Source organism: Manacus candei, unplaced genomic scaffold, assembly GCF_025592945.1.
Source record: "Manacus candei isolate 608988 ecotype Guabito, Panama unplaced genomic scaffold, ASM2559294v1 h1tg000023l, whole genome shotgun sequence".
Taxonomy (NCBI): Eukaryota; Metazoa; Chordata; class Aves; order Passeriformes; family Pipridae; genus Manacus; species Manacus candei.
In genome coordinates, this window is record NW_026138071.1 from 27,145,169 (window position 1) to 27,169,614 (window position 24,446).

The 24,446-nt window shown below is 39.7% G+C and overlaps 2 protein-coding genes across 2 annotated transcripts in view; one reads left to right on the forward strand and one right to left on the reverse strand.

The window, feature by feature from the left end:
• COL5A2 (collagen type V alpha 2 chain) overlaps nucleotides 1-8,577 on the forward strand; it is a 100,143-nt gene extending 91,566 nt beyond the window's left edge. Inside the window, exons 51-54 of the mRNA XM_051787168.1 lie at nucleotides 2,698-2,989; nucleotides 3,814-4,001; nucleotides 5,845-6,069; nucleotides 6,970-8,577. Of these exons, the coding sequence (XP_051643128.1) occupies nucleotides 2,698-2,989; nucleotides 3,814-4,001; nucleotides 5,845-6,069; nucleotides 6,970-7,116 (852 nt within the window). The 3' untranslated portion in view covers nucleotides 7,117-8,577. The remainder of the gene's footprint in view (nucleotides 1-2,697; nucleotides 2,990-3,813; nucleotides 4,002-5,844; nucleotides 6,070-6,969) is intronic.
• A 6,283-nt stretch (nucleotides 8,578-14,860) lies between these two features.
• COL3A1 (collagen type III alpha 1 chain) overlaps nucleotides 14,861-24,446 on the reverse strand; it is a 50,821-nt gene continuing 41,235 nt past the window's right edge. Inside the window, exons 39-51 of the mRNA XM_051788035.1 lie at nucleotides 23,393-23,554; nucleotides 23,183-23,290; nucleotides 22,323-22,430; nucleotides 21,870-21,923; nucleotides 21,580-21,687; nucleotides 20,848-20,901; nucleotides 20,630-20,737; nucleotides 19,373-19,426; nucleotides 19,033-19,140; nucleotides 18,111-18,390; nucleotides 17,411-17,598; nucleotides 17,035-17,277; nucleotides 14,861-16,034 (exon numbers count right to left, since the gene is read on the reverse strand). Coding sequence (XP_051643995.1) covers nucleotides 15,888-16,034; nucleotides 17,035-17,277; nucleotides 17,411-17,598; nucleotides 18,111-18,390; nucleotides 19,033-19,140; nucleotides 19,373-19,426; nucleotides 20,630-20,737; nucleotides 20,848-20,901; nucleotides 21,580-21,687; nucleotides 21,870-21,923; nucleotides 22,323-22,430; nucleotides 23,183-23,290; nucleotides 23,393-23,554 — 1,722 coding nt within the window. The 3' untranslated portion in view covers nucleotides 14,861-15,887. The remainder of the gene's footprint in view (nucleotides 16,035-17,034; nucleotides 17,278-17,410; nucleotides 17,599-18,110; nucleotides 18,391-19,032; nucleotides 19,141-19,372; nucleotides 19,427-20,629; nucleotides 20,738-20,847; nucleotides 20,902-21,579; nucleotides 21,688-21,869; nucleotides 21,924-22,322; nucleotides 22,431-23,182; nucleotides 23,291-23,392; nucleotides 23,555-24,446) is intronic.

Below are 24,446 nucleotides of genomic sequence, written 5' to 3' on the forward strand. Positions count from 1 at the left end.
ACAGCCAGGGTTACTGTGTATTGGAAGGGCTCATTTCTTACTCATTTTCATCTTCTGCACTTGTGATGATCCCAGTCTTATGCACCTGTGCTCCCCTTAGACCAGCCTGGGGCTAGTTCTGCAGTTAGGTCATTGGATCCTGCTGGATCTGTAGTTTAACATGGCCATTTGGCCAGTTGGGTCCTTAAACCTCAGGCCTAAGCAGAGGCCAGCTGGTGTCTGGAATCGGCAGCAGTTCAAAACTGGCAGTGCCACAAGGGTGGCACTGAGTTAGCACAGCCATCACCACACTCTGTTGTGCCTTCAGTCCAAATAAACAGCCCCAACTCTAGGCCCAGCTGACCTTCAGCCTGGTCTGAGGTTTATAGACACCAACTATGAGCTGATTTACAGCTAATGAAAACTAGTTTGACCAGTTTGGAAGAAGTCCTAAACCTTTGCTAAACACCCCAGGCATATTCCACATTTACCCATTTGTAGTACTCTTTCCTAGAATGGTAGTTAGGCTATTCCAAGGAAGATAAGTTAGAAAATTAGAAGGATTTGAGGAAAGAGTGATCTGGATGATCATGTGAAGAATTAAAAAATTGGTGTTACTTATTTTTGGGAAGAAGAGGAAGAGATGGAACAAAATAATGAGCAAGACAAAGAAGGCAGTTTCTGCTGTCTTTCTGTCTGGTAAAACATGATGTTTCCCATGCTAATAATGTTTATCATTCCATTGATTATTCGCCGTATTTCATTTGAATTTCTGCCAGTTATTTGTAATTCCACTTCTGTCAAGACACTGAGACCTGAATGAAGAGTTTATGGCAGAGCATGAGAATATAATATATCTCCAGATACTTTATCTGTGTAATGAGACAGTACAAGAAATATCACATACCAGTACTTTTAGTTTTGCTTTCCATGGTGGATTTCACAAAACTATTAATTGGAACCAAAAAGTAAGAAATAAAAGCTAAGACTTCCTTTGCCAGACACAGTGTGTGTTAGTTTGGATGTGTACTCTGTAGGAAGAGTTTGGAGCACTAGTTGTGAATTCTGAAGTAATCACTCTCAAAGGAAATGTCAGTTCTGATCCACTATCTGATGCACCAGAGCACCAAACTTCAAATGAAGGTATGTTACAGACTTTATGCTGCCAAAGAAGAGCTTGTGTGTGGAGATATGCTTATTATCAGACACCTTCTGTGTCAAGATTCAGTTACCTCCCCACGTGTCACAACCCAAGTTGACAGAAGGACCTCACAACCTTTCATTTGGGAAAACTTAGTCAGGAAAGCACCTGCTCTTCCAAGAAAGGATGATGCAGGTTCTGTCTCACAGAAACCCTGGGTTCCCTGGCCAGAAAGCTCAGCACTGGGCTGTATATGTGTAAAGATGTTTATAGTGTCAAATTTTACTAATTGAAAATGTGCCTCAGGCATCTCAGGGGAAGCAGGAATTTTAGATTGCTCTAAAAATCACTTACAGCTGTTGGGAATTCAAGAAATAAAGTTATTATGCAGAGATTTGAACAAGAAGGCTTAAAAAAAAAGGAGTGAAGGAGGCCATTCCTTGGTGACTTTTTCCAGCTGTCAAGTCTAAAATCAGGAGTAAGAAAAAGTGGAGCAAGGCACTAAGACAATCAGAGAGGACGTGAAGCAGAAAGAATGCCTCATATGTGGTTCTAATCTCTTACCTCTGTTCCTGAAAAAGGTGACTTGTTTATATCTGAATTGTTCCCTGTGCGTGAGGGTGACTGGCCCTGAAGTTTTGGGGTTTTTTTTAGTGGTTGACTTTGCTGCTGTTTTGATCTGGTTATTAAAACTACTAGAAATGCCTCTACCCGAATTCAGGTACAAACGAGACCAGATGCCAAAGTCAATAGTATGAGGTTTATTTAATGGTAAATGTGAGACAGAGAAAAAGAGAGAGAAAGAAACAGGAAGGGGGGGGGGGGGAGAAGAAATAAAGAAAGTGACAGAGAGAGATTAAAACAGAAGTATCTCCACTCTGTGTAACCCGCTGGCGTCCCGTCGGTCCGGTTCTTCTGGTCTTCTTGGTGGCAAGGGTTTCCCACAAAACACAGAGTCCAGTGGATAAATATACATTCAGGAGATGCCTGGCACGTCCCCTGTGAGTGGGGGGAAAGCTTTGCAGTCTCTTGTGACAGGCTCTGGATTTGTTACCTTGCATGGGTCCCGTGCAGTCCTCTGGTGGTGGAAGGCCTCAGGAATGAGTTGAGGGGGCTCTTTGGGAGTCCTTGATGGATTATGACTCCTGCTCAGCTGCCTCTCATGCGAATGTCCTGTGTGCACCTGGCCTTCCAAGAGCGGGGGTGTGGGGTGTGGGTGTTTATTCCTTCAGTTTAGTTTGGAGAGACACACCCAAAACACTTCTCCACCACCACCCCCTGAGCCCAGCTAGGGCTGCTTCTTAACACAGATACATTGTCTTTCCCTGAGCCTTGCTTACTTCTCCTCAGGCTTCAGATGATTAGACAACAGTCTTATCTCAAGTCCCCTGACTTGAGTCCAAATTCCGGTCAGGATTCAGTGGTGGCAGAGAGGCAGTTGCTTCCTTGTAGTTTGACAAAAAGTCTTTCTATGGTTTTGACAATGTTTAAGACATTACCAATATTTCAGTCCATCACAGCTGCCATTTTGCATAGTCTTTACTGTGCCTCTGTTGCCTTTTTGTTTTGAACCTTAGGGTCCACCAGGTGAACCTGGTCCACCCGGCCCTCCAGGACCACCAGGCCACCTCACTGCTGCCATTGGTGACATTATGGGACACTATGATGATGCGATGGCAGATCCTCTACCAGAGTTTACCGAGGATGAAGCAGCCCCAGATGACCATAACAAAACAGACCCAGGAGTCCATGCCACACTGAAGTCACTGAGCAGCCAGATTGAGACCATGCGCAGCCCAGATGGCTCAAAGAAACACCCAGCACGGACTTGTGATGACCTGAAGCTGTGCCACCCCTCCAAGAGGAGTGGTGAGTATAAACACACAACCTTGTGTGGGCTGTATGATGTTGTCTTGCTTCCAGTATACACTTGGGCACTGGAAAAAACATGTTTAGTACAGATTTTGATGGCCTAAGTTGACATTCACAATAGGAGCTTGAAAACATCTCTCAGAAAATTATTTCCTCTTGCCAGTGAATTATATGTTCTGATGTACCCCATGTTTAGTTGTTCAGTATTTAGTCAGATGTATTTTAAAATAAGTGCAGTAGCTACCTGTGGGTTGATGGCCTGTAAGTGCATTCCATCCAGAATTCTCTGCTGTTATTTCATATTGGCACTTCATAGATGGTAAAGCACTAACATACTGTTTATGGCTTTCCCTAATTTACATGGATTATCGGTGGATAAATCAGAACAGACTGAAAGGTAGAGATAATTTGTGGTAAACCTTACCATCTTTTGCCCTGTTTCCCGAAGCTTTGCTTCCAATATCAATATTTAGGAGGGGCTGACATCAGTTTCTCACATGTGGAGAAAAATGTCTTCTGGCCACTGTGTGTTCTTTATACACTTGGAGGGTTCAGAAGCTTTTCAATGAATTTAAAAAACCTTTACCATAAACAGCTTTCAAGTGTGAATTCTCCAGTTTTAAATGTTAGAAATACTGATCAACTTGTATCTTGGAGCAACATTATAGTGTCTATCTGAAGTACACCTCAAAACACAGTTTGGATTGATTCATGAAACATATGGTTTTTTTGCACTGTTGCAACATACTTTTGCTTATGTCTTCCCAGTTATTTCAAGAATCCTTATAATATAATAGAGGCACATTTTATGTTCTTTGTAGGTGAATATTGGATTGATCCTAACCAAGGATGTGTTGAAGATGCCATAAAAGTGTACTGCAACATGGAAACTGGAGAGACCTGTATTTCAGCAAACCCATCTACCGTGCCCCGCAAAATGTGGTGGGCCAGCAGGTCATCTGACTTAAAGCCTGTTTGGTATGGCCTTGATATGAACAGGGGATCACAGGTAAATAAATATAGTTAATGTTAAGAGTTGGCTTCTGTGAAACTTATTTTCTTCTGGTTTAGAACTTCATCTACCACTCTGAGTGGATTCTGTTACAGTGAGAACATTATAAGTATTGACTGACTGACTTATATTCAATTGGTTGTTATTACCATACAGTAAAGATAGGAAACAGCTGGGAACAGCAATTGCAAGTGCATCTGAGACAGTATTGCCTTTAAGTGGAGCACTGCTCTAATAATTTATTTCTCTTGATTTCAAAGCCATCAGCTTCTCTAGCAACCTATTTTACTAAATCACTATCTTGTCCTTAAAAAGAAGTGTACTTTTACCCTAATATGTGATCCAGATCTCTGCTGTTTTGAGTTCTGCTCTTCCTTTCAGAAAACTCTTTACTGCTAAAAATAACAAAACTTACTTCACAGATTTGTTTTTAAAGAAAGTATGATTGTTATATGTGCCAGGTTGATCCATGCTGAATGCATCAATCTGTAGGCAGAAAAAACTCCACTCACCTTTCTGTTGGGTTTTTCCCTCTGTGGTAACTTCTGAAATTAGGCTTAATGATCCTGACAAATAACAGAAGTTTATCCTATGCAAAGGATATAATTAATTAACCAGCTTTTACCATTTTTTCCCTACTTTATCAAAAACACTGAGAATATCTTCAACTGTTATTTCATAGGGAGTTTTTATCTTTAAGCATTTGGTGTGTAAAAGAAAAATGCTGCTATCGACTGGATTACTGAAAACAGTTCAGAACTCCAACAGTTAAGAAAGATATGATATTGAGAACAGATGTGATATTGATTGCTTTTTTGAGATGCTTATTATCAAATTCAGGAGATGACCCAAGATATCACAGTTGATGTTTAGCTGCCTACAGAGCTACACAGAAGGGTTTTGTAGGTCAGATGCTCTTTGGTGGAATAAATGATCTTGAGGAATACTTACTATAAAAAAATTTTCATTTTTTTGATGTACTGTCAGATTTGGTAACAAATAATATAAACTGTGTAAAAGTCATATGCACTCCTTATGGATTCTAAATAATAAATGTGTCCAAGATTGCTCAATAGAGATACCATATTTTATAGATTATGACAGTGTCGATCAGTAAGAGTTTCTCTTTTCTTCTCTGGTTTCACTGAAATGTATAAACTTTTAGTCATTCTTGACTGGTTTTTTATAAGTTGCAATGATTCATAACACATGAATAAAATGAAATGTGCACAGATAGGGAAAAAAATCTCAAGAATTTTAGAATTTTTGTTATTGATAGAAAAATTGCTTGTTTTTGTAGAAACAATGGCACTTTGTAAAACATTTGTCAAACTCCTCTGAAGATTGTTTAGTTGATAAAACCATATGCAAATGTATAGTTATTTTTATGTAGTCAAACTTGGGTTGTTTCTGATGCTTCTAAATGCAAAACAAGTTGCTAAAGTTGCAATGTAACAGGTACTCTGTAAAAGGGTTTTCTGTGCTTGACATTTCTTATATGCTTCAAGGCTACTTTAATGCACTCTTTCATAGGGAAGAATCCCTTTCAGAAACAAGGCAGAATTCATTCCAAAACTTGGCATTTCTGTGGAGGCCCAACTGCCTTTGGGTTATTCAATTGCTGAGCTTTACAGTCAAAATTCTTCAAAATTATCCATGTTACAGAATGCCTGCATTTTTTTTGTCCTCACCTGGCAGCAAATTACAAAAGATTTTATGTAATAGGGCTCCTGCTAGTTATGTCTGAAAAGGGGTACGATAATGACAGATTTTAGAAAATTCATGAGCTCTTTATGAATTTTAATGTAATGTAAGTCGACCTGTTTCTTCATCTTCACAGTTTGTGTATGGGGATACAGCTGTCACTCAAATGACATTCCTGCGCCTCCTATCAAAGGAAGCTTCCCAGAATATCACCTACCTGTGTAAAAACAGTGTTGGGTACATGGACGACCAGACGAAGAACCTGAAAAGAGCTGTGATTCTGAAAGGGGCCAACGACCTGGAGATCAAAGCAGAGGGAAACAGCCGATTCAGATACACTGTTCTGCATGACAGCTGCTCTGTAAGTCTGGGGGGTTTGCCATTTGCTGTGGAGAAATAGGACTTTTGTGCCTTTTCAGTTCTTTTGAATTAGGAAAAAATCCATAGAAGGAAGTAATTAAAATGCTGCTGAATTGTATCACAAATTGCAGAAGTAACTGATCAAATAGTCATTTTACGACAATTCTAGCTTTATGTAGTAGAAGTCTGCATTTATTTAGAAAATATTTACAAATTACTACTTCTTAATGAGTGTGCTATGTAATCCTGCCATTTTGCATTTCCCAGTATTTGTTTACCTCTGCGTGGAATCACACAGATTGGTGAGATAACCACAAATATTTTGTCTGCCAGATGGGTATGATTATTGCAACAGTGCAGTGGAGGAACCTGCAGTGAGTTGGAATACTCATTGGACTACACAGTACTCATTCACTACTCCAATGAGTTGAAAAGGAAATGTTCCCCCCCCAAAAATTCTTAGTGGGAATAGAAACCAGCAACAGTAGTAGATTTTTTCATGTTCAGTAGCAGCCTCAGCCAAGTACAAGACACTGGCAAATATTTCTGAATTTAGTTTTGCACCTGAAATGAATTAAGGGCTCTCTGTCCTTTGAAGTAGTGATGTGTGCAGGTGCATATTAACACACAGAGGAGACTTTCACAGCATAAAGAAAAACCAGTGCTGTTGTCTCAGCCTGACAGGTCTGTTCATTACTGTAACAGCAAGAGAGCAAGATCTCTACCTTTCAAAATAACCAAGGTGCAGTGCAGGTGGTGTTGCTCAGAGTGTGTCACTCAGCAAACTTACATTGAGATCCTTCTGAGCAATCAGACAACCGACTGGCCACTGGAATTTGGGCTGGTTTTGACATGGCCTAACGCCTAATTTTTTCCTTTTTTTTTTTTTCCCCCCTTCTAGAAACGTAATGGGAACGTGGGCAAGACTGTTTTTGAGTACAGGACGCAGAACGTGGCGCGCTTACCTATCATAGATATTGCACCAGTGGACATTGGCGGCACCGACCAGGAATTTGGAGTTGAAGTTGGGCCAGTTTGCTTCGTGTAAGAGGAAGGGGGGAAATTACCACACTACCCAACCAACAGCAGCAACTAAACACGTGAACTTAGACTGATTGAAGTTAATCCTGAGACTCTTGAAGTAATGGCTGATGTTGGATCAGCACTGTATATACAGCTCTTTCGAAATGCCCGGCCTCCTTTTGAATATTTATTTTACTTGCAAATGTTCTAAGTGACTAGAACCAACTTTTTAGTACAACAGTACAATTTTAAGAGGATCAATGACCACCTTTTAAAAGTAGTATGAATCCTTATGAATCTTTTTCCTTGGTTTCGTTTCAAATAATTTTGAAATTTGCAGGTATTCAAAATAGTTAGTTTTAATGTGGGACTATGTAAAGCTCTAAGGATTATTTCTTTTGCTTTGATATGTACTGAATAACAGAAAAGTAGAGCACTTCTGTGAACCCTTGGCTGTATTTCAGTCATACCTACTCCTTCTATCCCAGTTTGTCTTCCTGTGGTTGCTGGTACAACAGACATTCACAGAAATCTGTGTCTTTTGTAGAAGAAAACCTTCAGGCAAGATCATCTTAGTTTGGTATTGTTTTTCCTGCACTTTCCTATGTAAGTCTGCTCAGAAGAGAGACCCACAGCCATGATTAATTTATGAAGTAAAAACACTACTGGGGTAAATGTGAGTTTTCAGTAGGGGTGTCCCACATGTAAAATTTTAAGGCCAGACTTCACTTCTCACAATGTATCGGTATAATTCCATTAAATAATCCTTAATCTTAAAATACATCTTAAACCAAATACTTGTTGATTTTCCAATACTTGCCCATCTAAGAAGCCATTACATATCAAATTATAGAGATGTCTTATATATGGTGCCAGTTTCTGTACACTGCAAACCATTCACATGTATACCAGACCAATTGCTAATAAAGGAAGTTTAGAAATTCATTGGTTTTAGCTGACATTCAGACATGCATCACCAGTAATTTGACTTTCTGGCCTTGAGTTGTCAAGGCAGGACAGTTCCATCATTTCTTAGCATGAGCTACCTCATCTCTGGAAGTTGGGATGCAATTAATATTCCTGTTTTTATTTTAGATGTTAAAAGGTGCTATGCTTCTGTTGTTATTTCAAGAAAGGAGATAGGCAGGGCAAAAAAAAAAAAAAAGAAAAAACCCAACAAAAAAGTGATGGTGCTAAATGACTAGAGAAGGCTGATGAAATAAAGATACCTACTGTCAATGTCATTTTCAGAGCTTAGCTGTTAGGCTTATGGTGTTTGAGAGAACAATGTTACAGTGCATTTATTTGTTGGTCATTCAGTATATAGAATGTTTTGTACCTCTGTCATGCTTTATTTTGTAAAGTATGTGGGTACAAACTTACTTAGGTTTTTTTTGTTCCTTTATTGCATCTGTGCTCTCCACTTTTTTTTTTGTTTGTTCTTTTAAAAAAAATAAACAGCTGGGGCTATCCCTAAAGAAAGTCATGCACACAGCTTTATTCATGTATCTGTGCAAAGCATTTAATTAAATACATGCTTCTTGCTATGTAAGTGGTTTCCTTTCTCCAGTGTGTCCCATATCAGTTCATTTCCAGGAAATTAAAAATAGAAGTATTTAATCTTTGTTTGGTAGCTCTTTGCATATCTCATTTGCAATGCACTCTCCTGAAATATTTCAAACCCAGGAATATAGGGATATTTTGAATCATGTCTTCTGTGCCACTTTTTGCAGATAGGTGCCAGTTTGTACAAAGTCATCACAGCAAGCCTATTAAAGCTGCCTAATGAGGATTGTTTGAGACTCCAGAGAAAGAGTTTTTGTTCAAGATGGAATGAAATGTAATCTGGCCAATTCCCAATGTCCGTGTAAGTTATCACTTATAGAGAACAGTTTCTGGACAAGCTGTAACGTTGCATTTGTGGCAAAGCAGGCAAGAATTTACCTTCCTTTCCCACTTCTGAAAGGGCAGGAGCTTGGCAGTTTTCCAGGTTGTCCATGTGCATGTCCTACAGGAGAGACACAGAGGCTGGGAAGAGGGAAGCTGACAGGTTCACGCTGATGTTACCTGTTGGCTTTTATTACCCAGGCAGGAACTCTACCATTTCTTTTTTACTAGCATGAAATTATTTCTGTGAGAATGTGACTCAGGAGTTAACTTATCTACTATTGGATCCTTGAGAACTTTTAGATAATGTTAATTCCACAGAATTATCTGAAATGTAATGGCTTGATTCAGTGTGTTCAAGCACAGGTAGATATCCAGTGGCTGTGATCCATACTTCTACAGCACATTTATCCAGATGCACAAAATAAATAATATTTGGAGTATAGGTTAATGTTAGAAAGTTATTTTTAACCTCTAATTTTCATGAACAGAGTATTATAATCTAAGGCTTTTTGGCCTTAGTCAACTGAGTGAAAAAGTCTGATACAACTAACTGTAACAAAAGAACATTATTACAATTCTAGAAACTTTAGTGAAATATTTTTGCATGTTTAGTAGGGTACAATCTTCCCTGCCAAAAACACGACAGAAGATGTGACCTACCTTCCCTACCATGACAGAAGATTGTGACAACTGTAGGAGCCATCATTGTGATTCAGGAGCCTCTGCCCTCTAAAGAACAAGCTGTGTGCTTCCACACAAAAATCAGAGCAAGTCCAAAGCATTTCCTGCTGCCACATTGGTGTGGTTTAACCCAGCAAGCAGCTAAACAGCACTAAACTGCTTGTCCACTCCTCCCCTCAGTGGGGGAGGGAAGAGAGCTGGAGGGGAAAAATGTAAAATTCATGTGTTGACAGAAAAGAAAGGGAAAATAATAATAATAATAAAAGAATTCAAATGTACAAAATAATGATGTACAATGCAACTGCTCACCACCCAGTGACCTATACTCAGCCAATTCCTGAGCAGTGGTTCCTGGCCAGCTTTCACTGCAGTTTTATACGTTGAGGATGACACCATATGGTTTGGAATGTCCCTGGGATCCATTGACATCAGCTGTCCTGGCTGTGTCACCTCCCAGCTCCTTTTGCACCCCCAGCCTCCTTGCTGGCAGGGCAGCATGAGAAGCTGGAAAGGCCTTGACTTAATGTAAGCACTGGTCAGCAACAGCATCAGTCTGTTATCAGCAGTATTTTCGTCCCAAATGCAAATCCAAAACACAGCACTGTACCAGCTACTCAAATCTGTGATTTCCTGCTAGGAATTTTATTCTCTGCTTTGTAGATGCTCCCAGAGTGAGAGGAGGAGGTAGCAGGCTTTTTCAGGTACCTTGGAGCTGTTATAACAAATATGGAGAAGTTGAAATGTGAGTTATGATGGGAACATTCACAAAAATCCCATGGAAACTGCAACATCTCCAGTGCCTCCAAAAGTGATCTTTAGTGACTGCCTTCTCAGGGGGCACAGATTCAGCAACAAAACTTGTGACCTTTAATCCAAAGTTATTTATGGCTAAGGGTATACTGAAAGAAGAAAAAGGTTGGATAAGCTTAATTTTGCCAGGTACAACCTCAGGAAGCAGAATTGGCTGCTGTGATGGGAAAGCAGCAGTGTGGCTTACAGTCAGTGCTTTCAGAAGACGCTCTAGGCCAAAGCCTGGAGTCTATTTTTGCAGGATGAAAAGCAGGTGGGAAGACAAGAACACTGGGATTTTGTCCTGGGTCTTCATTCATCCTGGAACAGCAATCCCTCGGTGTAGTGCGAGCTACTTCTCACCTCCTCCCAGTAAACAGGTAGGTAGAAACACAGAAAGCATCTCTTCATCTCCCAAGTCCTAAAACCTCCTGCAAAATATCTTTCTCTTCTGGAACTTTACGTCTAAGTTTATATAGATTTTCTTTAAGAGCATAGCAAAATATAATCAAGGACATCTGGTTACAAGCACATGTTGAATTAAAATGCTAGATCATGATAAAAAAATTCATGCATTACTGTAGCTCAAGATTTTTGTGACATTGTGTGTCTCATTACTCACATTTCCCTAAAGAGGCACTTAGTTTAAAAATTGAAGTCTTCCAGACCCAATTTCTTTCCTGGTGTAAAGAAATGGATAAGATTTTTCATTGAACCCTCAGGGTTTCAGTCTTGTTTGAAATGGATGTGTTATCAGTAATAAGAAACATATTCTAATTAAATGACTATAATAATGTGGCCTTATTGTCAGAAATGATGAGTCCTCCAAAATAACACCTTTTCCAGCCTATATAAATAACATGCACCTGACAAGGAACACTAGACATTGGATTTTCCTAGGAAACCTCTCAGGACAGCCTTAGCACGGCAAAGCATGGGTTGGAAAGAAATTTATCCTTTATGAATATTGTGGGGACAGCTTCTTGTTTTTTTGTGCCTCTCATTCAACTTCAAGACTCTCTTTCAGCTACGTAGACAACAATATTTTTTTCTTTTCTCCAAGATAGTTTTAAATTTATATGACAAAGGAATATGCACCTGAATATGTACCTAAAATCAACTTCTCTTACAGCTTCAAAAAAGGTGTTAGTGTTTTCATCCAGAGCATTTCTGGATGCTTAAAATGTAAGGAAGGCAAACAGGGAATTGATTTAAGTCCTCTCTGTCAAGAGCCTTTTTTCAAACCACAGTTTTGGATATATGCTCCTTAGTTTTAGACTAACTACAAAGAAGAATTTACATTTTTACGTTTTTCTACCTCTATTAAGGCAAGTAAGGAGTCTAAAAACAGGTTAAGAGCAGAAAAAAAACATTATTTTTTTTACTACTGTAGGATGCGGGCCCTAGGTTTTTTTTCTCCCCTGTAGCTGCCTGAGATTGAGCAGAGATGGGTAAATACTCTCTTAATCTATGGGTATTTTAATTATTTTTTTCAAGAAACCAAGGCTATATGGAAGATTTATTAATCAATGGGCAGTTGGTCTCACTGAGGGAGGATCCCAGAAGGACAGAAAGTAAAAAAATTGCAAGAGGAAAAGCAAAACTTAATGGAAATGTAGAAATAGTAAAGAAAGAAAAAAAGATTTCCTGCAAGTGTGCAAATACTGCATGGAAAACAAGGTAAAAATGATAGCGTTAGACAATGATGGTATTATTGTTTAAAAAATCATGACAAAATGTAAAACTAAACCAGCAGGTCAAAAGCTGAACTCGAAATGCTGAAAAAATTGGGGACCCATAGACCCAGTTGGCCAACCTGTGTGCTTATGCTAGAAAAAACACAACATTTTGATTTTTGGATTATTGTTTCCCTTTAAACCCCTTGCTGTGTGTTTAAAGCTTTTGTTTTGTCGTGATTTCAAGCCCATTCCGAGGAGTTCAGAATATCCACAAAGGAGCCTGCTCGAGCAGAGTTCCTCTGTGGGTTCCAGGGAGTTCAGTTGATTTCTTAAAATTTAGGCTGGATTTGTCCTGTTCTACCTGCTGTCCTGCTATTCAAAAATTTAGCTCATGTTAAAATCAGAGGTAATGCTTGTTAATGCATCAAATAAAGATCGTGAAAAACCTGAAGAATGTGATGAATTGCAGCTGAGAACCACCTGTGTTAACCCCTGCCCTGCCTGCCCCAGGAGAGCATTTGTAGTCAAAAAGGGAAGACCAGGTACAAGGGACTATCTTTCTTGTGAAGCTGTTGCTCATTCCTGTGAAGTGATTATTGGACAATATATTTAGGAACAAGAGAAGAAATTTGCTTTTTCCACAAGCCAAAGAAGAGGAGTAACTAAGTGTGTTTATAATTTGTTTATAATTAGGGTCTAATTAGACAGCAAACTTTTCCTGTTAGAGGAAAATTTGCTGGATATCTGTCAAATTTTGGAGTGTTTTAAACATCATTTCCATAAAGAATGTAGAAAGGAGATGAACTAGTCCACTTGCCAACCAGTCCACCTTCACCAGCTTGGTCTCCTGCAAAAGAGCTGCACCTTTAGGTGACAGCCTGTGAGTAATTGGAAAGGTGAAGTTTCAGTGCAGTATTAAAAACTGAATTAGTGATGTCTTGAGCTCTTGGTGTGAGTCAGGCAAACCTTTGAGGCAGGGTTTAGTTTGTTTACATGTTTGTCTGGGGTTTGTTTGGTTTTATTTTTTTTTGGCTGGGGCTGGGGGTTGTTTGTTTTGATTTTGGTTTCGTGGCTTTTGTTATTGTTGCTTTTTTTGTCTTGTTTTCCCCAAAGAGTAATGTGGTAATATGAAAGTACAGACATACGAGGGTCATGGTAGCTTAATGGGTGACCCTCTGAAAAAAAAAATCACAACGTTTTTGGATCAAGTAAATTATTTTATGTTGGTCTTGGTTATTTCTTTGTGTTTTCTACAAATGTTCCAGTAATCGCCTTTCATTAGAAGAAATTATTAACGAAAGACTTGACAACTATGAGTGCTTTAGCAAATAGCCCCCAAAACTACAGTTTTAAGGTTGAGTAATTGTTCCCAGCCATCCACCCAGCCCCAATAGCAATGGGGATAACAAAAGCTACTTTTTTTTCTGCTGTGGGGATTAAGAACAGGTGTTTCCAATGCATTTTTCCAGCAGCCAACATTTTTACCAGCTGCTTTCATAAAACTTCAGTCAGCTAATTCAATGTAATTTGTGTCAGATTAATAGTATTACATACATGCAGTAATATTACACACATGTAATTCTCATCTTCCATAAACAGTATTCAATTTTCACCAACAAATGGGGAGGTTTCCTGAAAGAGCCAATATTTTTTATGAGTTGTTGGCACTATTCTTTTATGTTGCATTATGTATAGTTGTGCCTGTGTTGATGCTGCATTTGTGCTGTGAGGGTCCCCCCAGGCCCTCACTATTTTTGTTCTGTGTGCCACGTCCAAATTCTGCAATGCCAAGGCAGGGCAGTATCTTGGCTTAACCCCAAATATGGTGAGATTTCTTAAATTTCTCTTAAATTTTTCTGCTAATTTTTTTCTGTTTGGTCCAAGTAGAATGTATTCTCAGAGGATGCATAGTCTATAATTGTCAGTGAGAACTTTTAAGAACCTGATAATTTTTTTTTTAAATCCCTAATTTTTGTTTGACCTTGTTTTTAGAGGGTCCTTAATGATCCTGGCCTGTGGAGCAATGCATGGTTGTGCTAATGATGTGGGGGCAGGCTCTCTACCTTCCTCCATGGGAAAGACTGAGTAGCATCTATCAGCATCTACCTCTGGGAGAGGTTTCCTGGCCTGGGTTCCTTTGTGTGGCTTGTTTCCTTCTTGTGGCCTCAAGCTCAGACCCTGCCAAACTACTGTAGTAATTGCTTCTCCTTAAATTTTTGCTGAGATCTGGGGATCACTTGGTTGTGCAGTTCCAGTGGACATAAAAAATATCAAGATGTTTAAACTGTCAGCTCTGGCAAACTGCTGGTGCCTCTGGCCAGCCCTTAAACCATTTATTTATGTAGCCCATGACTGCCTATTTATTTAGACTGAGGCGGGTTTTTTGGGGAGGGAAGGTTATATTTTCTCCAAACTGGAGAAAATATAACTGCCTTGGTGCATGGGCTCTGTTTTGGATCCTGCTGCAAAGAGCTGCAGCTGTGTGGATAGAGAAGCTCACCAGGCTTGCAAAAAGGAGCCACTGGACGGAGAGGAGTAGGAAAAGTAAGAAAGAAAAGTTCCTAGTAGTGTGCCATAAACTGCATCCCTTAGGATTACCAGGGTTTCCTTCAAACAAATTATCTTTGAAAAAATCAGCTGAAGTGGTACCAGAGTTGTGTCCTGCCTTGTTAATTTGCTTGAACAAAGAGATATAGATAGTAAACTTAAAAAAAAAAAAAAGATAGTCAGTTTTATGAAACAACAAGGAGTTTTATTAAGATATTTTATTATGTGTCTCTGTAAGGAATAGACCAACAACCATATAAAAGCTTACAAAGATGGTTAACCTTCAACACTATAAATGTGTTAACGTGACAGAAGAAATTCACAATTTTGCATCTTTATTGACTTTTACAGAGTGAAGGGAGAAAGTTCTCAACTATGACATGCCAATGGCTATCTTTGACAGGAGACATTTACAATTCTTTAAATCCTTTACATTTTTGGGTTTTTAAGCAAGTCAATAACCCTGACTTGCAGAGTTAGGAGTGAAAAATACATTAGCACCATCATATTAGTCTTTTACACTTCCCTAATTTTAGTGGTCTTGACCAGCAATGACAGGAAAGTAGAGAAGCACCTTTGACAACAGAATACAATCCAACAATAAAATTATGGTGACTACTGACATTAAGGTATTAAACTCTTAAAGTATACTGTACTTTTCACAGCTAATCAGTACAGAAATAGATGTTTTTGTACCAAATGATTCTATGGAATTGACACTGGGTCCAATGTGTTTTGACTGATTTGATTGAGTTTTGGTTTGACTCAGACACATCCCAGTTTCTGTCCATGTTGAGGTAGTTGAAACAGGGAGGTCTTCCTAGCTTTATGGACTGCATCTTGGAAAGAAGGGTAAACTTTGGTACTGGGAGCAATCAGTGCTTTTTAAATTGGCTAACATTCAACTAATAGAACACAGTGTTGTTTTATTAAGTGTTGAAGTTGTATTATAGCACCACGGAGACATGTTTTGAAGATGGAATTTGGTAAAAAAAAATAGAGCAAAAAGCATTTTTACTGTATTTTGTGTTATAGCAAAAAAAAAAAAAAAACACCCTTGATATCAAATTGATTTTTCCCCCAGAAATTTTGTTAATAAATAACTGGGATACAGATGGTCACCTGTACTAGCTGACAAGGCTTAAACAAAGGAGCATGGTTGGAGTGTGAATCCATTTGCTGGGGTTTCAGAAAGAGCAGAATCTTGGATTTATAAGAAGCAGACTGGGCCAACGTCCACACCAAATTCCTGATCAGGACCACCGATATCTATGGGTGCAATATCAACCACGGGCAACCTCATTGGCTTGCGTGTCCTGTATTCAAAGACTGTTTTACCCCATTCACCAGTGTGTTTCTGTGAAGTTAAAAAGAAGAGGAAAAAAAAATGTTAGAGAAATGAGTGTTGGGGCAGTGTGAAAATCATCCCACAGTTTATCAGATTTCATGTTCTCTATTTCCATACTAACGTGTCCCTTTCAGCCCCGTGAAAACTGGTTGCAGTCTCTGTGGCAGTGAACATATAGACAAGGCACTCTTCATTTCTGGACTGTTTGTGTGGGGGCTTGTGGCTCAAAAGGGTTGGAATCCTGATGGACAGTAAAGTGCTCTGGAGCAGTTCTAGCATCCTGACTTTGGACTGAAATGTGCTCTACCCTGCTGAGAGATGGTACGAATGGCTACTCTGTAAAAGTGGTTTTGGCCTCTAGAGTGTCAGCAGTGATGAGGCAGCTCTTCATGTTGGTGTTAAAGAAATGACCATGAAGTGGCTGTGAAGTAGATATGTTCACACATCCTTAAATGGCAAATTTAGCATACAGCGTTTGTTGTCCTTTTGGAACCTTAAACACCAGGAGGGAGAAAATGTGGACAGTAATAGTGTTTTGCATTTGTTACTGGGAAGGCTGCAGATGCTGATAGACCAGCATGCTCAGGGGTGTTACTGCTCCTCTCCAGTGCTTTCTGCTGCAGTGAAGAAGGCACAGGGAAGCAATATTGGATCTGCAAAATAACTGCGTTTGCCCCTTCCCATAATCACAGCCCATGGCTTCAAATCAGCTAGCCTTGATTTGTTGGTATGGTTAGTTTTAGAGCTGACATGGGATGGATTAAAACTTGTTGACTGTGACTTCAGTGTGTTGACTCTAAAGCAAGGAGGTACATGTAAAGCAAATATTTTAATGGAAGTGCACCTCACTTTCTACACTTGCTATGGGAATGAAACTTCTAGTGTACAGGATCTGTTTCCCCTGTTAGGGGCAGCTGTATTCTTTCCTTGCCCAGGCCATGCAAAGCTCTCTCCTTCTTATTTATCTGCATTATTTATCAAACTACAGCAGTAATTCCTGTTTACTTACCGTACAGCCATCTTCAAGAACAGCATATGTGAATTTGCTGTTTCCTTCAGCCTTGATCTCGCTTTCCGTAGAGCTCATCAGTTTGAGAGCCTTTTTAACGTTCCCACTGGCTTCATCCATGTAGGCAATGCTGTTCTTGCAGTGGTAGGTGACGTTCTGGGAGGCACGGCTGGAGAGGATGCGGAGGAAGGCCAGCTGAACTTCTGAGACGTCCTCGGGAAGCTCGGGATCCCCATAGCTGAACTGCAGAGTGCCACACATATACAACAGTGTTTAGTCGTGTCTAGGGACAGCCTACATCACGATTATTTCACCTATTTATTTTTTAGTAGGCTGTGATGTGCAATATGGGCTGTTAACTGTGGTTGTTTCTCACCTGGAAGCCTCCATTCATAGATTCTCCAAACCAAACGTGTTTGTTCCCACTGTGTGCACCAGTCCACCAGTTTTTCCTTGGCACTGTCCCAGGGTTAGCACTGAGGCATGTCTCACCAGTTTCCATATTGCAGTATACTTTAATAGCATCCATCTTGCAGCCCTGGTTTGGATCAATCCAGTACTCCCCTAGAGGTAAAAAACCCCCAAATGTTAAGGAGTTTAATATATTTGGAGAAGAATCTGACTGCACGATGGTAAAGCTTATTTCTATGCCAGATTCCTGAGCCAAATTAGGAACCATATTAATTTTAACCGAAGAGATACCACAGAAAATAAGATGATATAAAAATATACTGGGTTCATGTGAATATTGTAATGGGACTGACATTTGAAATAAATATAGAACTTATACTTGTGATGTTTTATTCCCTAAAATTATTTAAACATATGTTCACTTATAAGGACGTAAGGAATAGGGTTGAAATCAGTGCATATGCTGTTTAAATGTATAGTTACTTAAAGTTTAAAATTATTTTTATGTTTATCATCTTTATCAGGATATTTGTTAAAAAAAAAAAATCAAATTTTTTATAGCAGATCACTGCATTTAAATACTCAGTTTAAAAAAAAAAAAACCAAAACAAACAAACCAACACCCAAGACCTGCTACCATTGGTGAAAATAAAATCTAAACGTACCGCTCTTGAGCTCGGGATGGCAGAATTTCAGATCTCTGCAGTTGCGAGCTGGATTCTTCCGTGACCCGTCAGGACTAATGATGTTTTCAATCTGGTTGTTAATTGATTTCATTGTAGATATGATGTCACTCAGATTGATATCATTTTCTTTTGGCTCATCTCGATATTCATACCCGTAGCCCACTGGGCCTTTCTCACCAGCACCCAGGCCAACCGCACCACCACAGCACGGACCAGGAGGACCAGAAGGACCAGGAAGACCAGGCTGGCCTGGTGGACCCTAAAAAATATAATGAATGTAGCCCTGAACAGAGATCATAGGTTAAAACTAAAAGTCTGCCCTAATCTTAAAAAAAAAAGGGAGTTCTCACATAGACATTTTATTTACTCATTCATTAATTAAACAGATGTTTAATGTCTGTTAGAGTTTCCAGGCCTGTATCCTAAGGCTGGAATTTTTCTCCCCTAATTTTGTCGAGCTGTGACTGTTCTTTGGTCTGGGCTGTCAGAAGGAGAAGAAACCCTTTCCACCAAAATCCAGAGAATGGCCACTTCTTGGCTTTAGGAGGCGATTATGAGAGTGACCTTTGCAGCTCTGGCCACTCCAGAGGAGTCAAGAAAATCCATTTCATAGCTTCCAAGAGACAAAGGGAGTCTGTGCTCCACAATGGAGATCCCGCTGTACGTGGAAAAGTCAGTGATCATCCAAGACTAACACGATGCCCAGTGCACCAGTAGTTACACTAAACTACAAATGAGCTGTATTTTTCTGGATTTAGCATTGATAGCTAGATACCTCCTGCCACAGACTCTGTCCATGAAATACAGAATTTCCAAGGGAGATATTTAAAGAGGAGAGCACCCTACATTTCTTGAATATTCCCTAAATATTTGTCTACGTGAGCGTGCACTGTTTACTTACGGCAGGGCCGCTTTCACCTCTGGTACCACGGGGGCCAGGAGGACCAATTGGACCTGGGTATCCACTTCTACCCTCTTTTCCAGGTGGTCCAGCTGGTCCTGGGGGACCCTAGAACAATGATGAACACAAATAGTATGGTCAAAATAGTTTATGAGAGTTTATGAGGCAATCTCAAATTCAGAAATACTTTGTGAGATATGTCGAACATTTCTGTAAAATTTCTCAGGTGTTTTCTCTTTCTGTTAGGATGGTCAATGAATATATATATATATATATATATATATAAACCAAACAGTCTGATTTTTCCTTGCAGTTAGGCTAGGTAATGAGTTTTTCTTACCTTTGGACCTGAAGGTCCTGGACTTCCCAGTGCACCTTGTGGACCCAGGGGACCCTATGAAGAAAAGAAAAGTCAGTCATGCACGTTCTGCTAATATTTTGCAACTAGCTGGATATACCTGATAGCTTATATACCTTAAATAAAGACATCGAAAACATCTTTCAGATTATACGAAATACATCCTTGTAAAAAGACTATGTTGGATATCAGAGAGAATGGTTGACATTCCTTGACCAGAAAAAAACTCAGTTGTTCTCTATAAGAAAACATATTAGTGATGTGTTATCCAAAATGCAAGAAAGCCAATTGACACCAATGAGCTTTGGATGAAATCTTGTCTTAATAAGAATACGTAACTATAGGTTCAAAATGCTTCAGTTTTAACCATATTACCAGTGAAATATTGTAATTAATTTGACAAAAACTCATGTTTTCAAATGCATTTAAAATTTGCTCTACATATGCATTACAAAGAACTAAGCCATTTGTTTAATAATTATTGAACATCTTGCACTCATTGTGTAAATGAGAATTTATCGGATTTTTACTCATATTGTACATTAGAGAATGGATTATATTGTGTTGTTAAATAGGTTGGTATTGGTGCCACCTTTCGTAGATGAATTGAGTGAGTTTTGGTTTCTTGGTTCTCACTTGTGTCATGAGGGTTATTAATAGTTTTTTTGGGTATAAATCCCTCTTTAAACTTTTATCTGTCGTAAACATCCAGGGAATGCCTTTCTATTCCTGCCCATCAATTCTTCTAGCTATTAAGAACTGCTCAAATTGGTAATGCATGTTTACAATTCAGTAGTTTACAATTTCATGCCCATTTTGCCCTAATATTACTTCCTATAAAAGATACATGACAGAAGAAAGGTATTTGGATTCTGACTAGCTTTAATTGTCTGCCTAGGATGGATTTCTAATACACATAGATATTTCAACCCATACTTCTACCTTTTCTAATTTAATCAGGAATAGCCTATGTAAATAATTCAAAAAGTGTTTATTGGAAGGGATTATAGTAAACCCAGTTTCAGCTCCTACCAACTTTCTTCCACTTTTCTGTTAATGCTTCTTTCAGGTTCATTCAGAGAATCTGGACTTTTGAACACATTTGACAGTCAAATTACACAGGTTCTTTATAATTTTTTTCCTTCCTCAGTAAATTAGTTGAGGCTGACAAGGCACCTCAGACCTAAACCACAGAAACTAAGAACAGCTGTAGTTCCCAAGTCAATACAAAATACTCACAGGAGGACCAGGTAGACCGGGGGAACCAGGAAACCCTCTATGACCCTTTATGCCGGGGCCACCTCGTTCACCAGCGTCACCTTTATCACCACGAGGACCTTGAGGACCCTGTAAGAGTAGATTTGCAACAAAAGGAAAAAACAAGGAGGTAAGAGCAATGCCCAAATAACAGGGAACAGTGAATGGATGATATCACAAATACTTGAAATATAACTTACAGCAGGACCACGAGCACCAGCAGGACCAGTAGAGCCTGGAGGGCCAGGTGGACCCTGTGACATGATAAGAATGAAATGATATGGATCACTTGGGGATGCCTAGACCACCTTTTTATTTCCAGATAAGCAGAATACTCAAAGCCAGCAACTATTTAGAAACAAGAGAAAGCTACACACACACACACACACACACACACACACACACACACACACACACACACACACACACACACACACACACACACTCTATAATCAGTAAGAATCATGACCAGATCCCCTTTTTACCAATGCCAGCCTTACTAAGCTGCTTGTAGGCACTAGAGCCCTTCTTCACTTTGTGAGGTGCTCAGTGCTCAGGCTGTGCTGGTGTCAGCACTTGTGAGAAATAACTTGAAGACTTCCAAAGGTACTCCCTCATTTTAAATAAATAACATTGCTTGTGCTGCATGGGCACCAGATGGGATGGAAATTAAGACAGGGCCCGGTGGGACGATGTGCTTTTTGGCATCCTATGGAGTACACAAATTTTGAGCTTGATTTCTATAGTTATCAGGAACATAAACTGAGATGTCTTTCCCCTTGATATGGTTATGGAAGAGGTCCTCAATGGCAAGGAACTATGACAGTAAGAAATGTATGACTCTACAAAACTTCCTCTTTATTACTGCATGAAATGGACTTTGTATAGGAAAGGTACGTAAATAAGCAGTAAGCGATTTACTTTGGTCTTACCTGAAATCCTCTTTCACCAGCTTTCCCAGGTGGCCCAGCAGTACCTGCAGGTCCAGGGTGACCAGGGGGTCCTGGAGCACCAGGAGAGCCACTTTCACCACGGTCACCCTGCAGACAGTAACAGTTGACAGGATAATAAATGTCACGTTTTACAGAACTCAATATAAACAGTATTTTCAACTGAGCGTAAGAGATTCAAGGAACAAATTAGATAGCAGAGAACTGTGCATATTGTCATGCATCTCATGTGTCATTTATTTGGAAATCTAAGTATATGGATGATTTCTTACTTTGCCTCCTGGGGATCCATCTCGTCCAGGCGAGCCATCGGAGCCAGGGTTACCCTGCAAAAGAGAGGGGTATAGTGTGTTCATAAGTTGCATGATGAAAGAGCTTGTTTCCCAGTAAGCTTAAATAATGCTCATCAAAAAAGGAGTTTTCTAGCAGGAAGAGTTTGTGGAGGTGGAGTGGCCCCTAAAAGATCTATAAGACCTGCATTATTTTGCAGGCATACAAGCAGTGCAAGTCTCTTGTTCAGTTCCAAGTGAGACAGATGATACCCACAGGCAGTGAAGGGGATGCCAGAGAAAGCAGGCTATGCTACCTTACGTAAGAGTGTGATGTGCCCAGGCCCCTGTGCATCAGGCACTTGAGGGAGGCTTTGTGAACCCTAAAGCTCATATCCTCCCAGAGTCTCCCTTTAGTAACTCACAAGCTAGCAGGAAAGAATCACATCCACTCACATCCCTGCCAGGCTCTCCAGGTAAGCCTCTTTGTCCAATAGGACCTTGGGGACCAGGGGCACCACGTTCTCCTGGGACACCGTTGGTGCCTGGTCTACCATCTTCACCCTGAACAAAAAGGGAAAGGATTTTGTTACAGATAATGTACTTATGAAATACCAGTGTATTATACATCTAATTAATTATGTAGTAATTTTTAAGGAGACCTAATAAAATGATGGGCCAGTGTGGTTTTGGAGATTGTGAATAAACAAGAGAGTATAAAAACTTGGACCAAATGGTTTCTTTTCATGGCTGGTAGCATTCATGCAATGCCATTGAACTCAAGGAATGTTTTTTGTCAGCTAGGAAATAATAAATGGCTATGTCTTATGTGCCCAAAAACAATAGCCAAAGCAGTTAAAAAGAAAAACTGCTCTATTGCTGTATTACTGATAAAATACAAACCAAGCCTCACACCACCTTTTCTGAAGGGAAGAGAAAATATTTTTCCATTTGAGTCATAATATTTAAGCAAGAAACATTAACAATGAAGCAAAGATACACAACTTGTATCTATCTCACAACTTGTGAGACTATGACTCAGATCTTGTGGTAAGGAGAGTTTATAGCCTCTTCCTTGACCCTCCTTAAAAGTGTGAAGCATCTTCTATACTTCTAAATAATTTGATATGAGACTTGATAACAGGGATAAAAGACAACCTCACATGCCACATTTACTGGTTGCCTGATCTTATGGATGTAAGCACAAATAACTGTAAATTCTGTTGTCTCTGGACTAAAAAGCATTAAACACCCCTCCCCCCACTGACCTTGACACATTCATTATTTTTTATCTCCCTGCAGTGAATAGCTCTCACCTTGGCTCCTGCCATCCCAGGTGGACCACTTGGGCCACGCAGACCTGGCAAACCCGTGTTACCCCGGCCGCCAACAATGCCTTGAGGACCTGGTTCACCCGGTGCCCCCTGATCGAGGAAAGGTCACATCAATCAATATGAGCGTCTTTAACATTCCAGACATAATCCCAGTCTGTTGGTGTCACAGTCCCTGGCTGAAGGTGTACTTACCCTTTCTCCTCGTGCGCCTGGTGGCCCTTTTTCCCCTGGTGTACCGGGCTCACCTCTGATTCCAGCAGGTCCCGGACCGCCAGGAGAACCGGCACTACCAGGGGGTCCGGGAGGCCCATCCTTGCCCGCAGGCCCTGCATTACCAGGGGGACCTGGGCTACCCTAAAAAGAATTTTAAAAAGAAGAGTGTGAGCTGAGTTATCTGAAACAGCTGCACAGTGGCACTGCTCTTATGAAAGTCAGCCAGACCTGAGTCGTTGCCTGAAGGCAGATTTAGGGTCCAGCCTCTGTGCACCCAGATCTGATCTGGTGCTGTAAGAGAATCCTTTCATGTATCACTCTCAAAGTTGGTATTTTTTTATCCCTGCTGTCTGGACATATGGTTTGCATAATGTAACACCTGCAGGTTCTGGGTGCCCAGTGGCTGTAATGGATCCAACACAGGATACATTTTCCTTACCCGGGGCTCTGCCACAGAAATTGGAAAGAGTAGCAGATCCTTCTGCTTTCTTAAGTCACTGCTGCCAGATACCTTTAACATAGTGTCTTGGACATGTACAGGATGAAATGTCTTTCATTAAAATCTTAGCTGAGCCAATCAATGGAAAGAACTGTGTTGACTTTAATGATACCTTAAATAAAATTCTACTTTTCCTACTTTTCCTTTTTGTTCAGTAATATTCAAATTTGCATCTGCCTGTAACTATGACAGAAAATTAAAATCTGTTTATCCAAATGCAAAAGAATTTTTTTACTTTATATCTCAGTTACCATACAACAAAAGTTTGCTTTTTAAATGGTCAAATGCATTTGTATTCTTTTTATTTTCTTAATTTTTAAAGAATCAAAAATCAGACTAATTTTTACTGTGGGAGTCAAAAGTAGGCACACATTGAACATGCAAGGATATTAAGAAACAGCTTTTCTTCACAGACAGATATTATAGAAAAGTTTGGAATTAATGGATGCAGACTGGTAGATTAAACTTCAGATGAAGCCATACCATAAGAAAGAAACTTTGCCTTAAGAACGATTTCAGTTAATCCCCAAACAA